Source organism: Protopterus annectens, chromosome 5.part0, assembly GCF_019279795.1.
Source record: "Protopterus annectens isolate FY-2018-M chromosome 5.part0, PAN1.0, whole genome shotgun sequence".
In the NCBI taxonomy this organism is placed as follows: domain Eukaryota; kingdom Metazoa; phylum Chordata; order Ceratodontiformes; family Protopteridae; genus Protopterus; species Protopterus annectens.
The window spans coordinates 400,708,825-400,725,338 of NC_056735.1; the positions used below are offsets into that span (position 1 = coordinate 400,708,825).

At 36.4% G+C, this 16,514-nt stretch overlaps 1 protein-coding gene across 3 annotated transcripts in view; it reads right to left on the reverse strand.

The window, feature by feature from the left end:
• Nucleotides 1–16,514, reverse strand: part of F5 (coagulation factor V) — a 1,256,984-nt gene that overhangs the window by 531,179 nt on the left and 709,291 nt on the right. For all 3 annotated transcript variants that reach the window (XM_044072364.1, XM_044072363.1, XM_044072362.1), the window contains one exon: nt 12,232–14,455. In XM_044072364.1, coding sequence (XP_043928299.1) covers nt 12,232–14,455 — 2,224 coding nt within the window. The remainder of the gene's footprint in view (nt 1–12,231; nt 14,456–16,514) is intronic.

A 16,514-nucleotide genomic window follows, 5' to 3' on the forward strand; every position in this document is an offset into this window, starting at 1 on the left:
ATGAACAAGGCATCAGGGCACTCTAATAGCTTCTCAAAAGTAACTTAGCAGATGCCACAAAGGACCTTTATCGGGATGCAAAGCAAAGACAGAGAAAAAAAAGATAGTCATCAGACACCTTTCATAAGGAATGCCAGCCACACCCTGCTCAACAGTCCACAGGACATCAAAGGCAGCTAGAAGGGGTACTTCCAGCAACTTCTGGATGAAGAAAACCCCACAGTACTGCCCCAAACACAGCATGTGATGAAAGAGACCACCACAGAAGCAAAAACAGCACTAAGGAAAATGAAGTTAGGGGAAAGCAGCAGGCTCAGATGAGTGATGGCAGATATGAGCAAGATGTTGTGTGAGTTAGTGAAGAAAGGGCTCCAAAGGGTACTCATAGCAGTATGAAGAGAAAGGCATATTCCAGATAACTGTATGATAAGCATTCTAGTGCCAGTGTACAGGAAGAAAGGGGGCATTCACAACTGTGGTTATTACAGAGGCATCAAACTCCTGTCACACTGCATGAAAGAGCTAGAGAGGGTGAATGATAAATGAGTTTGCAGTGTAGCAGAAAGTAAGACCAAAATGAAAAAATGCCAGCACCAAGAATGAATTAAGTAATAGTAGCTTTATTAAGCTGAAATTCTAGACCGGTTTCAGCACATGGCTTTATACTCATGATTGTTTTCTTTGTTTTACAACGATACTCATTATTACATTTAGTGTATTGGCCACATTATTTTCTAGTGAGAATAACTAATTACATTACTATTATAGATTCTTTATGTAAAGGTATGTTGTGTTAGAACAGCAACAGAATGTCTTCATTCAAGTAGATTAATGTATTGGATTTTTACTACTACTTCCTGCTTTCTATCTACATTTATATTTCTCATTTAATGGGATTATACGCTATTTATGTTAAGCTTTGTACATTGTTTATATATCTAGCAGGATCTAGATTTTTGTTATTATTTCCTGCTTTCTAGTAGGAAATTCTTATATTTGTATTTCTCATTTTTTTGGGATTACTTTTATATGCTGTCTAGGTTAGACTTTGTACATTATTTATATATCTAGCAGTATCCAGATAGGGAGATTCATATTTTGGCTAAATTGCTTATTAACCTATGCAACTCTCATTCTTTGGGCATTGCTTATAACTTGGGATACTTGCTAAGCTTACATAAAAATATACATTTTGGTAAGACTTCAGCAGGACATATGGTGCTTATCAAGCACATTATATTGCTCCACAATTTTTGCTATCCAAAAGGAATATACCATATTTTATGACTACTTATATACACTGTCTATGTCAGGCTTTGCACATTGTTCATATATCTAGCAGTATCCAGATAGGGATATTCATGTTGTGGCTAAATTGTTTATAACCCATGCAACTCTCATTTTTTTGGGCTTTGCTTACAATTTAGGTTAATATTACAGATACTAGTTATGTTTATATAAAAATATACATCTTGATAAAATTTCAGTAGGGTATGATATATCGTGTTTTTTAGCACATTATACTGCTCAACAATTTTGGTCTCCAGCAGGAATATATCATGACAGCACTCATCAATATTATATGACTATTTATATACGCTGTCTAGGTCAGGCTTTGTATACTATTTATATATCTAGCAGTATCTAGATAGGGACACTCATGTTGTGGCTGGATTGATTATAACCTATACAATTCTCATTTTTGGGCATTGCTTACAATTTAGGTCAATACTACAGATACTTGCTATGTTAATATAAAAATATACATTTTGGTACAATTCCAGCAGGGTATGATATTTCGTGCTTATCAAGCACATTACATTGTTCCTTATTTTTGCTCTCGAGTAGGAATATACTATGTTAGCATTTATTAACATTACATGATTATATTTATACCTTATCATTGACAGAAATCTGAACAGTCTCCCTCTTTTGTTGAATGGGCTATTTCAGGGGGAACATTGATTAAAGCTAGCCACATGTAGGACTAATCTGACCTAAATATACTATATGAACATCTCATATTAGTATTATTGTTTAACTTGATATTACAACTAGAATTCTAGGTCACTTTGATAGCTAGGTCTATTTTTATCTTTATTCTCGGTCATCTATGGGTCACATGCTTTCGTCCCTGTCTGACTCAAACTGACATACACATATATATATCTATTTTTGGGATAGTGATACTGTTCCTGGTTTTTTGCTCAGGCCACATTTTTGATTGGCTTTGATTTGCAAGCAATTCATATTATTCTCAGGCAACTTATTGTCATGGATCTACAGAAGTTATTATCCGGCCTATGTGCGGATAAAGATGATATACAGGTTTTTGGCATTGGCATGATGTCAATGGAAACGGTTAGTGGTCCAACATTAGATCCAGTTGACGGTTGCTCCCGCTTGTTTAACCAGTTAGGCAAGCAAATCAAAACACTAAGGACAAACATTTGGCATCACAAATTGTTCAAGGCTTATCAGAACCAAAAAATATCCCCTAGGGGGTTAAGGTCAAAAATTCAACCATTGGTTGGAATACCAGATGATATTTTACTCAAAGATTGGCAGCCAGCACAGCAGGAGGCAGCCATGTCATTTGTGAATATATTGGCATCATTTTATGAAAGAACTATTCAGACCAATATTTTGGAAGTTGAAAAGACTTGTAATGATCTTAAAAAATTTGAAGAACAGGCCAGTTTCAAAGGTGGCTTGAGCAAATTATCTAAGGAACTGTTGACTCTTGAAAATAATCTTAAAACAAAAAAACTTCATAAATTCTCAAGAGACGGGGAGGATTATGAAAGAGGAAGACAGTTTGAGTCACACAGGGGGGTAAGGTTTGCCCATGGTACAAAGAATCCGACTTATGTGCGTAAAAAGAGGCCTACGTTTATTTTAAAAAAGGCAGGATTCAGCAACACCACTTCTGGTGAGGAGTCCTCCAAAACAGACACAGAATCCTTTGGTACTGGTGATTCACCAAACTTTAAGAGGGGACGAACATCAGATGACCCTTTAGGGGGTAGAAAACATAGGGGAGGCAGAAAACACAAGGGTAAAAAGTTTGGAGGATCTGTTCATGTCAGTAGTGAAATATATTTACCTTGTACTAATGTGCTCAACATCTCAAAGTATGTTTTATCACAAGATGAATATACATTGCTCAATAAAGGTCTTGGATTCATTCCTGGCTTTTTTATTGATGAGAGTTTTCTAGTATCAGATACTATTGCATTTTGTAGAAAGATTAATCTGAATTTATTTTTCAGACAACAGGATCATTCAGATCCTCCTCAAAGATCTTCTGAATTTCGGTTTCATAAATCAACATTTAATCCTCCAATGGACAAACATGTGGCTATTTTTCAACAGGCAGTCATCAAAGACTTACATTTTCATTTGAGATCAGATTACAATATTAAGCATAATTTATCCAAATCTGAACAACTTGCCCTAACACATCTTTAAGAATAATACTGATATAGTCATTCTCTCTGCTGATAAGGGGGGTGCGGTTGTAGTCATGGATGCCGATTATTATTGGGATGAAGGAAATAGACAGCTGTCTAACCATCATCATTACATGAAAATGAGTACCGACCCTACACCTAACTTCAAAAGAGAAATAGATGACTTTTTACAGGAGGCTGTGGAGGCTGGCATTATTTCTGATAAGATTAAATTACATCTTATGGTCAAAGATCCAGCTAAACAATATCTATATCTACTACCGAAAATCCACAAATCTCTTCATCAACCACCAGGCAGACCTATTGTGTCTGGGATTGGATCACTTACAGAACCACTTTCTGTTTTTTTAACTGAAAAACTGAAACCCCTTCTTTCTTTAATTAGAGCCAGACTTCAAGACACCACTGAATTCTTGCAAATTGTTTCTGAATCACAATTGGAGCCAGATTGGCTAATTTGTACCCTAGATGTTAAGTCTCTATATACTAGTATTCTACACTGGGCTGGACTAGCAGCTTTGGATTTTTGGTTAAACAAAGCTAATATTTATTCCCCAGGATTTAACACATTACTTATTTGCATGGCTGAACATATCCTTACCAAAAATGTCTTTTACTTCAAACAAGATTGCTATTGGCAAATACAGGGTACGGCAATGGGTGCCTCATTTGCACCCATTTATGCTGACCTTTATATGGGTTATGTGGAGGAACATATCATCTATGATGAGTTGCACAATGTATACATACCAGAGATTGATATCTGGAGAATATATTTGGACAATTGTTGGCTAGTGTGGAAAGGTGGCACTGATTATCTTCAAGAATTTGTTGAACATCTTAATGGAAACATTTGGGGTACAGAATTTACGGTGGACTATCATCATAATGAAATACATTTCTTGGATGTCTTTTTATAGCGTCAACCAGACAATACACTAAAAACTTCTGTATATCGAAAATTTCCCAAATTTAACACCTTGCTCCATGCCAACAGTCTACATCCAAAATATACAATTAATAACATTCCTAAATCACAGTTTTTGCGGCTCAAAAGGATATGTTCCTCTGAGCAAGATTTTAAACAACATCATGATGACTTAGCCAATAGGTTTCTCACTAGAGGATATTCCAGACATACTATCAGCTCTGCCATGCAATGGAGTAAAAACCAATCTAGGGATTCACTACTGGAATATAAAGAACATCAAAAACAGACCAATCATGAAACTTGCAGATTTGTTACAACCTATGGTAGAAATACTAAACATCTTATTAATATTATAGATATTGGTCTAACTAGTTTGCTTGCCTTGCACCAGCCGTACCTGCTAGCTTCCCTTTTTGCTCACGTTGATTTTTCTGCTGGCTGTTGGCGTTTGAAGCCATTACATTTATATTTCTCATTTAATGGGATTATATGCTATTTATGTTAAGCTTTGTACATTGTTTGTATATCTAGCAGGATCTAGATTTTTGTTATTATTTCCTGCTTTCTAGTAAGAAATTCTTATATTTGTATTTCTCATTTTTTGGGATTACTTTTATATGCTGTCTAGGTTAGACTTTGTACATTATTTATATATCTAGCAGTATCCAGATAGGGAGATTCATATTTTGGCTAAATTGCTTATTAACCTATGCAACTCTCATTCTTTGGGCATTGCTTATAACTTAGAATACTTGCTAAGCTTACATAAAAATATACATTTTGGTAAGACTTCAGCAGGACATATCGTGCTTATCAAGCACATTATATTGCTCCACAATTTTTGCTATCCAGAAGGAATATACCATATTTTATGACTACTTATATACACTGTCTATGTCAGGCTTTGCACATTGTTCATATATCTAGCAGTATCCAGATAGGGATATTCATGTTGTGGCTAAATTGTTTATAACCCATGCAACTCTCATTTTTTGGGCTTTGCTTACAATTTAGGTTAATATTACAGATACTAGTTATGTTTATATAAAAATATACATCTTGATAAAATTTCAGTAGGGTATGATATATCGTGCTTTTTAGCACATTATACTGCTCAAAATTTTTGGTCTCCAGCAGGAATATATCATGACAGCACTCATCAATATTATATGACTATTTATATATGCTGTCTAGGTCAGGCTTTGTATACTATTTATATATCTAGCAGTATCTAGATAGGGACACTCATGTTGTGGCTGGATTGATTATAACCTATGCAATTCTCATTTTTGGGCATTGCTTACAATTTAGGTCAATACTACAGATACTTGCTATGTTAATATAAAAATATACATTTTGGTACAATTCCAGCAGGGTATGATATTTCGTGCTTATCGAGCACATTGCATTGTTCCTTATTTTTTCTCTCGAGTAGGAATATACTATGTTAGCATTTATTAACATTACATGATTATATTTATACCTTATCATTGACAGAAATCTGAACAGTCTCCCTCTTTTGTTGGATGGGTTATTTCAGGGGGAACATTGATTAAAGCTAGCCACATGTAGGACTAATCTGACCTAAATATACTACATGAACATCTCATATTAGTATTATTGTTTAAATTGATATTACAACTAGAATTCTAGGTCACTTTGATAGCTAGGTCTATTTTTATCTTTATTCTCGGTCATCTATGGGTCACATGCTTTCATCCCTGTCTGACTCAAACTGACATACACATATATATATATATTTTTGGGATAGTGATACTGTTCCTGGTTTTTTGCTCAGGCCACATTTTTGATTGGCTTTGATTTGCAAGCAATTCATATTATTCTCAGGCAACTTATTGTCATGGATCTACAGAAGTTATTATCCGGCCTATGTGCGGATAAAGATGATATACAGGTTTTTGGCATTGGCATGATGTCAATGGAAACAGTCAGTGGTCCAACATTAGATCCAGTTGACGGTTGCTCCCGCTTGTTTAACCAGTTAGGCAAGCAAATCAAAACACTAAGGACAAACATTTGGCATCACAAATTGTTCAAGGCTTGTCAGAACCAAAAAATATCCCCTAGGGGGTTAAGGTCAAAAATTCAACCATTGGTTGGAATACCAGATGATATTTTACTCAAAGATTGGCAGCTAGCACAGCAGGAGGCAGCCATGTCATTTGTGAATATATTGGCATCATTTTATGAAAGAACTATTCAGACCAATATTTTGGAAGTTGAAAAGACTTGTAATGATCTTAAAAATTTGAAGAACAGGCCAGTTTCAAAGGTGGCTTGAGCAAATGATCTAAGGAACTGTTGACTCTTGAAAATAATCTTAAAACAAAAAAACTTCATAAATTCTCAAGAGATAGGGAGGATTATGATAGAGGAAGACAGTTTGAGTCACACAGGGGGGTAAGGTTTGCCCAGGGTACAAAGAATCCGACTTATGTGCGTAAAAAGAGGCCTACGTTTATTTTAAAAAAGGCAGGATTCAGCAACACCACTTCTGGTGAGGAGTCCTCCACAACAGACACAGAATCCTTTGGTACTGGTGATTCACCAAACTTTAAGAGGGGCCGAACATCAGATGACCCTTTAGGGGTAGAAAACATAGGGGAGGCAGAAAACTCAAGGGTAAAAAGTTTGGAGGATCTGTTCATGTCAGTAGTGAAATAGATTTACCTTGTACTAATGTGCTCAACATCTCAAAGTATGTTTTATCACAAGATGAATATACATTGCTCAATAAAGGTCTTGGATTCATTCCTGGCTTTTTTATTGATGAGAGTTTTCTAGTATCAGATACTATTGCATTTTGTAGAAAGATTAATCTGAATTTATTTTTCAGACAACAGGATCATTCAGATCCTCCTCAAAGATCTTCTGAATTTCAGTTTCATAAATCAACATTTAATCCTCCAATGGACAAACATGTGGCTATTTTTCAACAGGCAGTTATTAAAGACTTACATTTTCATTTGAGATCAGATTACAATATTAAGCATAATTTATCCAAATCTGAACAACTTGCCCTAACACATCTTAAGAATAATACTGATATAGTCATTCTTTCTGCTGATAAGGGGGTGCGGTTGTAGTCATGGATGCCGATTATTATTGGGATGAAAGAAATAGACAGCTGTCTAACCATCATCATTACATGAAAATGAGTACCGACCCTAAACCTAACTTCAAAAGAGAAATAGATGACTTTTTACAGGAGGCTGTGGAGGCTGGCATTATTTCTGATAAGATTAAATTACATCTGATGGTCAAAGATCCAGCTAAACAATATCTATATCTACTACCAAAAATCCACTAATCTCTTCATCAACCGCCAGGCAGACCTATTGTGTCTGGGATTGGATCACTAACAGAACCACTTTCTGTTTTTTTAACTGAAAAACTGAAACCCCTTCTTTCTTTAATTAGAGCCAGACTTCAAGACACCACTGAATTCTTGCAAATTGTTTCTGAATCACAATTGGAGCCAGATTGGCTAATGTGTACCCTAGATGTTAAGTCTCTATATACTAGTATTCCACACTGGGCTGGACTAGCAGCTTTGGATTTTTGGTTAAAGAAAGCTAATATTTATTCCCCAGGATTTAGCACATTACTTATTTGCATGGCTGAACATATCCTTACCAAGAATGTCTTTTACTTCAAACAAGATTGCTATTGGCAAATACAGGGTACGGCAATGGGTGCCTCATTTGCACCCATTTATGCTGACCTTTATATGGGTTATGTGTAGGAACATATCATCTATGATGAGTTGCACAATGTATACATACCAGAGATTGATATCTGGAGAAGATATTTGGACGATTGTTGGCTAGTGTGGAAAGGTGGCACTGATTATCTTCAAGAATTTGTTGAACATCTTAATGGAAACATTTGGGGTACAGAATTTACGGTGGACTATCATCATAATGAAATACATTTCTTGGATGTCTTTTTACAGCGTCAACCAAACAATACACTAAAAACTTCTGTATATCGAAAATTTCCCGAATTTAACACCTTGCTCCAAGCCAACAGTCTACATCCAAAACATACAATTAATAACATTCCTAAATCACAGTTTTTGCGGCTCAAAAGGATATGTTCCTCTGAGCAAGATTTAAAACAACATCATGATGACTTAGCCAATAGGTTTCTCACTAGAGGATATTCCAGACATACTATCAGCTCTGCCATGCAATGGAGTAAAAACCAATCTAGTGATTCACTATTGGAATATAAAGAACATCAAAAACAGACCAATCATGAAACTTGCAGATTTGTTACAACCTATGGTAGAAATACTAAACATCTTATTAATATTATAGATAAACATTGGAACATACTGAAGTCTCATTCCCTCTTAGAGGACTATTTGGGGGAGCAATGCTCATTTTCATACAGAAAGGGGAAAACACTGGGATCTCATTTCTCACATTATAAGAACATTAACTCTAGGGATGAAACTTTATCCCAAAGGACACTAACAGGTGAGAAACTAGTTGGAATATACCCTTGTGGTCATTGCAGCTTTTGTGGCTACATATTTAAAACAAAAACTTTTACTAGCAAAAACACTGGTCATTTATATGATATTGGTTTTTTTGGTAACTGCAGTTTGGATTGGATTATCTATCTTGCAACATGCACATGTCAAGCTTTTTATGTTGGACAGACATCCAGACAGTTCAGAATTAGAATATCTGAACACCTGGGGGATATCAGAAATGGTAGGTTACAAATGCCTTATACAGACACACTATGAATCATCCCACTGCCAAGTTTTCTTTTACTATCATTGATAACATTATAGGCAACCGTGCTTTTAAAACTGGATGGCATGATATTCTGAATAACAAAGAGAAAAGATGGATAGTGAAATTAGGGAGTTTGTTTTCCCCTGGACTTAATGACAAATTATCATAATTCAAATATTGTTCTTTTTTTACTTTAATATTGATGCTAGAATATGTATATCTTTAAAGCACATGCATTTTGAATTGTATTACATTATGTATACCAATATCTATTTTTACTTTTATTTTTATGTTTATTTATGTAACAATTACATTTTCTTCTGGAGACAGGAAATGATGTCATTCTACTTCCGGTTATAAAGGTATTTATAGCAGGAGCTTCTCATTCTATGTGTAACAATCTACTGATGAAAGCCATGTGCTGAAACCGGTCTAGAATTTCAGCTTAATAAAGCTACTATTACTTAATTCATTCTTGGTGCTGGCATTTTTTCATTTTGGTCTAACTAGTTTGCTTGCCTTGCACCAGCCGTACCTGCTAGCTTCCCTTTATGCTCACGTAGCAGAAAGTAAGACAGGAGACAATCAGTTCAGATTCAGACCAGAATGCAGCATAACTGACATGATGTTTGCAGTGAGACAGGTAGCTTTGAAGGAGCTATAGACAAGGAAAGAGTCTAACTGGTCATTCATAGACTTGGACAAAACATACTACAAGGTCCCAAAAAAAAATAATTTGGTCACTTCTTCATTTCCAACTTCTTCCCCACTATCTCTCCCACATCCTGATATGAATTTGAATTGCTCATCAACAAGCCTAATTTTTACTACTTTGCATTATACTTTATCAATAACCTTCTCTAGCACTTTCATGCAGTGTGACAGGACTTTGAAAACTCTGTACTGTCCACAGTTATGGATGACCACTTTGTCCTTGTACGCTGCCTTCAGATTGCTTATTCCCCAGTCACCCATGATACACCTTTCTCTCCAATTTCTGATAAGTATCCCCAAGAATCTTTTACTACTGTGACTTTATCTGAGCCTACTGCTTTCCCTGACTTAATTTCCTATAAGTGGTGTTTAACTTTTTCTATAGTGGGATCCTGTTCTTCTTCTTCTCTTATTATAGGCTGTGCATGGACATTACATTTTGTGTGTGTGTGTGTGTGTGTGTTTTCATTCAGAAGGTTCTTGAAGTACTCCTTCCATCTGCCTTTGATGGGCTATGGGCTAATGAGCAGATTTTTGCTAGCATTCCTAGTGAATGCCATCTGATGACTATCATCTTTATCTATCTGCCACTGCTTTACAACTTCATAGAGCTACCTTGTGCCAAATACTGTGTCAGATGAAAGGGTATTTTTTCTAAATGGTGACAGTCTGCTAACATTCACTTGTAATTGGCTAGACTGCTCTGCTACACACTGTTATTTGTGTTTATAATTATTGAGCTTATTAGCAACAGTGAAACAGTAACTGGGAAGCCTCCCACCTGGTAATCTGAAGTGGTTGAAGTTTACTACCTTGGGCCAGCACAGAAGGAAGTGCAAAATAATATTATCAGCCTTCTCTGGAAATTAAAGTGAGCATGTAAGTCTAAACATTTATTCAAAGCACAGTTACTGTGGGTATGTGAGAACTGGAATGCAGTGAAATCTAGATATAGTGCTGAGAAAGGGTTTGGGAAGCTAAGTCAATGAAATGCTTTGTAAGTGGATCACTGTAAAATTTATCATGGATGAGGATGGTGTGGGCCAATAACCAGAGGGAATGTGCATATCTCCTGCATGCTCCTGCAGCCATACTACATTTAGTGAGTTGTTTAGTATTTTATATTTGTGTGCCTTGTTTACATTTCAGAGTACCAGTGGTGTGACTTGAGAGACTTTAGACCTGGTGGCTATCAGACTGAAGTTCTTTATATTACAGATAATTGTATTATTAGGCAGAGAAGCAGATCCAAGTGCCATAGTCCATGTTGACAGTATTTCTTTTTTACAATCAACACAAAGTAAATATTTCAAACAGAACTTGAGTAAAGTTGCAGCGAGTATCAGGTGCCTGTGCTAAGAATTTTACCTAGCTAGTCTTGATAGAACCTGGACCTTCTCAGAAAACAGCAATTGGTCTCAAGTTGCATTTGCTCTCACACCACAGGAATTGCTTGTGGAAATAAAGTGGAAAAAAACATGTGTCTTGTCTGGCTGGAGCGCCTTCTATGTGGACTCTGCATGTCCTCCCCATGGTCGAGTGACGTTAAAGACATGCAGGTAGGTGCATGTGTGAATGGGTGTGCCTTCTTTGAAGGTTGGGCACTTTAGCTGGCAACCTGGCACCGTAAAAACCCACTGCCAATCATGAGCAGACCAGAGTTCCGCTGTGGCAACCCCTAACTGGGAAAAGCCGAAAGACGCTACTTTTACTACAATCATATGACCAGAATCACTGTCCGGTGTTGATCCAGGGCATGCCAGTCAATAATTTATTACATAGCCATTCAAATTCTAGAAATTTTAGTGATGAAGCTAACAGACTGAGTGAAGTTATAATCTGAGTTTCTATTTCTTTCAAGATAAGTTTTCATTTGCTGTATGGATTAATCTTAAAATATCTAGAGCAGAAATGTATTTCTTCTCTCTTTTATTTGGACTCATTCAATTAAAGTGCATACCTAACCGTGTAGCTGAAAACATGGATAGGAATAGTACAAATTCCAGTTAAGACACTTAACTTCTCTTTTGAATTTGTTTATTTTCCATAAATGTTCTTATAATATGATCCTATGGCATATGAATCAAATTTTCTTGCTGACTAAAAATTTGATATGACTTCATTTGCATTGTAATAATGTATAGTATCATTACTGAAATAAAGCTGAATAAAGGGTAAATGTTCTGAAACCCTCTAGTGTCAGCGTCCAACATTTATTTATTCAATTAATCGTCCACTCAGCCAATCAATTTCCACAATTCTACCATCTTGATAAAGTGTTTTTAGTAGTTCACAAGACTATATTTTCACCACATAATGACATATGCACTAAAGAGCTTACCTTTTCCCTGGCAGTTTGTTTTCCTCATAGTTCCAATAGACCTCTTCTGCTGCAATGTAATATGTGAGGGTGCTTCCTTTACCAAGAGTTTGATATTTTTCTGCTATGGAGGTTGGGTTACGAGGATTTGCAGAATCTGTTCTAAAGTCAGTTGTGTAAGGGTCATCATATTCCACGTATTCATAGTTCTGCTGAAATGGATCTTGGAGGCTGCTTTTGAACATGGTCTGATGTTCAACATCATATTCAACGTAATCCCCTTGTTTGCTCCCTGGTAACCCAATACTTATACTGGGTTTACTGCCCCTTGGTGCAAAGCCATCAGCATTATTTTTCACAATTTTTCTCCTAAATTTTATTGATCGTAGTGAAGGGTTTTTCATTTTCTTATTCTTTGTCCTTTTCTTTTTGCATAAGTCAATGTATTTTCTAAGGTGACTCAAATTATTCACTTCCTTATGGTCTTCTTTTCCAAGGTAAGTCCACTGCTTCTTGTCCACAGGGAGAGCTTTTGTCTGCACCATTAGTCTTTCCTTTTCCTTTGAACCTTTCTGCACATAAATGTGTATGTCTTCTGCATCATCATAACTATCATACTCTGGGAGAAACTGCCCATTCTGATAATATGATTTGGAATTATTGCTCTGATTTAACAGCAAACTGTCTTTTGAATCAAGTTTTTGAAAAAAATCAGCAGACATGTTTTTCAAGCCATCCGCATTAGTGGCACTCATGTTGTTTATTTTTTGCACTTCAGGCTGCAGAACATATGTGGAATTAGCAGGAACGAGAAGCAAATCATCTTGCAATGACAAACTGTCTTCTTGACTGGTATGCCCTGGAACAACACTGGACAGTGATTTATTTATTACTTTTAATTGGTTATTGTCTGCTTCAGATACAGAGGCATGCACAGTGCATTGTGAATTAAAACATCCTTGTGAAAAGTTATTTTCTGCTAAACCAGAAATGACTCTGTCATAAGCAGAACTGAAAGAGTTCCCTGCTTCATACAGTTCAGTTATATTTTGTCTACCTTGGTAGCTTTCAAGTGGCAGAGTTTGCTCTGGTATTACCTCCTGAATGACACTATGAAATTCTGAATGCTTCTCCTGGCTACTTGTGTTATAATCAAGGTGTTCTCTAAGGTTTGGGTAATTGCCAGAGTCAACAGAGTCTTCAACTTTGGATATGTAAATAGCCAAAATATTATCTGCTAATCTGTCTGTCTGATTAACAGCTACATTATCTGGAAAAGTTGAGTTTGCAATCAAATCCACGATAATTTCAGTAGAGTCTGAATTGGTCTCACCTGATGATGTTTCATTAGGTCTCACCTGTACCTGCATGCTGACATTTATGTATTGTGATTCAGAACCTTGATACTCTTCTACTGCAAGAGGATAGCTATCTTTTATATCCACGGTTGCATTGTCATCGTTATTAATATAATCAAGAGAAAGCCATGCATCACTCATATTTTTTAGAATTTGGTCTGTATTGATCTGACTGTAATCTGGATCAGGCATTTCTTGCAATTCTATATGGTCTTCCAGCTGTGTAGCAGAAGTGCCTGAAGGCTGTAGATTTCCACTGCTCTCCACAACTACATTTTCCTCAGTAGCATTTAGATCATGAATGCTAAGCACAAATGATTCATTTAGTTCAGTTATATTTTCTCTACCTTGGTGGCTTTCAGGTTGCAGAGTTTGCTCTGGCAATACCTCCTGAATGATACTGTGAAATTCTGAATGCTTCTCCTGGATACTTGTGTTATAATCAAGGTGTTCTATAAGGTCTGGGTAATTGCCAGAGTCAACTGAGTCTTCAGCTTTGGATATGTAAGTGCTAAGCACAGATGATTCATTGAGATTAATTAAAGTCCGTGAGGCCTCTGCTGTGGGATGATTTGGTTTGTGCTGCTCAAATATTGTAGGACCAATAGCAACAGTCCATGTTTTGGAGCCGTTATTTACAAGATCAGTATCAGCATCATTATTCTCCTCAGGTTCCTCCTCTCTTTCATGTGGCTCAACATCTGTTGAATTTTCAGCATCTGTGTGATATTCATTCATTGGCAGATCACTGTATTCATCATCTTCAGAAAGGCTCACTTCACATACTGGATCTTTGCATTCTGTGCTTAAGTTGTTAGGCTGCTGCTCGGGGGAAACAAAGCTTGAGTTTACAGGATGCAGCCCAGCAGAAACAGACATGTTCTTTCCTATAAAATATAATAAATACCAAATCAATTTAATGATTTCTAGTTCACTGTAGCAAATGTCTGCACTATCAAAAATAAAGTAGCAACAGTGGAAAAGGATGACAGACTGAGAAGAGATTACATAACTATATTATTCAGAATTACCATGAAGCATCAGGTCTTTCTTTGTCAAGATACAAAACATCACAAGTGTAATAGCTAAACATCACAAAATCATAAGGTTAACCAAATGTTTTACAATAATGTGCAAAACTATAGAATAAATCCTTTTTATAGTAAAGCTGTGCCTTTCTGCATTCCCTGATGTGGGAGCTTTTTCCCTCACTGCCACTCCTTACATATATATTACCACTAAAGTCTCTCAAACTTGAAGAAAAGGAAAGTATTAAAATATAAGAAATTTGCTTTTTTCTGACCTGGCTACCTAAAAAAACAGTGGCGCATCACTCCCAAAGCATGCTCCAACTTACTATGACATTGACAGTATAAAGAAGCAAATTAAAAGATAAGATATGTTGAAATCCTTCTAAAATGCACATGATAAATTCTAGTGCTCCCTACTATTCATTATGTGATGCTTACCACTCCTGGACAATTATCAGCATTTTGTCTACCTTTGATGATGTTTTCCAGCGTATAACTGCACTTAAATCTATGTTGATGTTTAAGTGCTGTAAATATCTAACAATAGCTGTAAATAACTGATGGATGCCCTGTGTCCTGTATCTACTAATGCAGCACTTGTTATTCAGCCTGAAGTTCAAACAGGAAGCAACCACATGAATCCCACTTTGGCTAATGGTTTGCAAAACACATAAAATATATTAGTGTCAGTTATTTACAGCTCTTAAGCATTGACATAACTGAAAATACCTTACTTTGTTAACTGAATTAGTCTTATTAGGACAATTTCTCAGCTGCCAGGGGAGAACCACTATGGAATTCCTACTGACTAAGATAACTTAACAGGACACCTAATTCATTTTCAAGTATTATGACACATGAAGTCTTTCATTTTGGAATTTTCATATATTTTAATATGTAACTTTTCTGTTATCTACTTTATCAATAAATGCTATGGGATCTTTTACATCCACCTGAGCAACTACCAACTCAGGCAGGTAGAATTTCTGTTTATTGTCTCATTTCAACCTTCCATGGTATAATGCTTCCCAAAACATAGCATATCTGATACCAGGTAGGACTACATGGTTAATAAATGATTGTAAGTTGCCTTAAAGATTTCCTATTTCCCACTGAGCTTATTCCTGATAATTCCTTGTAAATGAGTTCCAGGTCTTACTAGATACTGGTAAAGACTGCAATTCAAAGATCTTCTCTGGCAGTTGTCTGTTATACTCCAGGGATGTTCTGACTGAAATTACTGTTGCAGTATTCCTGACATACTGCTGACATCCAGCAGGGGTACCAAAGGTTTATCTTCCTGAGGTTGTATGTCCAACGCATGACCTCAGCTCATATGCATTGGGGTATACAGATATATGTATGAGCATGGATCCTTAGACTACCTCACTGCCAGCCTGAACGCAAGTCAGACATCTGCTGGATTAATTGTCATTTGGTTATTGGTACCTTTGCTTCAATCATTTGTCCAGATACGTGTTCCATTGGGGAACCTTCCTTTTTAGCTATACTATTTTGTTGAAAGTTATTAGATGTCAGCTTGGAAGGTAAGTGTGAGTGTGCTAGGCAGATTCTGTACACAGAATTGCATACCAACTGTATTTTTTGCCTAGACTGGGAGCATGATTACAGAACATGCTCAGTCTGTCAACTGATTATTCCCAAAACCCTTAGGTCAAGGCTTTCCACTCTCAACACCTTTCTGGAGACCCAGAATCTTAAACATTTGGCCTAGTCCAAGATGGCTGACTCTGCATCCCTGGACATACTCCTGATACCAACGAAAAAACTAATGAGACCTTGAATGGATCAGCAGTCCAACATTTCTGATGCTGATGTACCCACTGAGGCTCCAAAACTCACACTACTTCAAGTTACCTTTCAGTTGGCCACTACTGAGACCCTATCTGAGGCA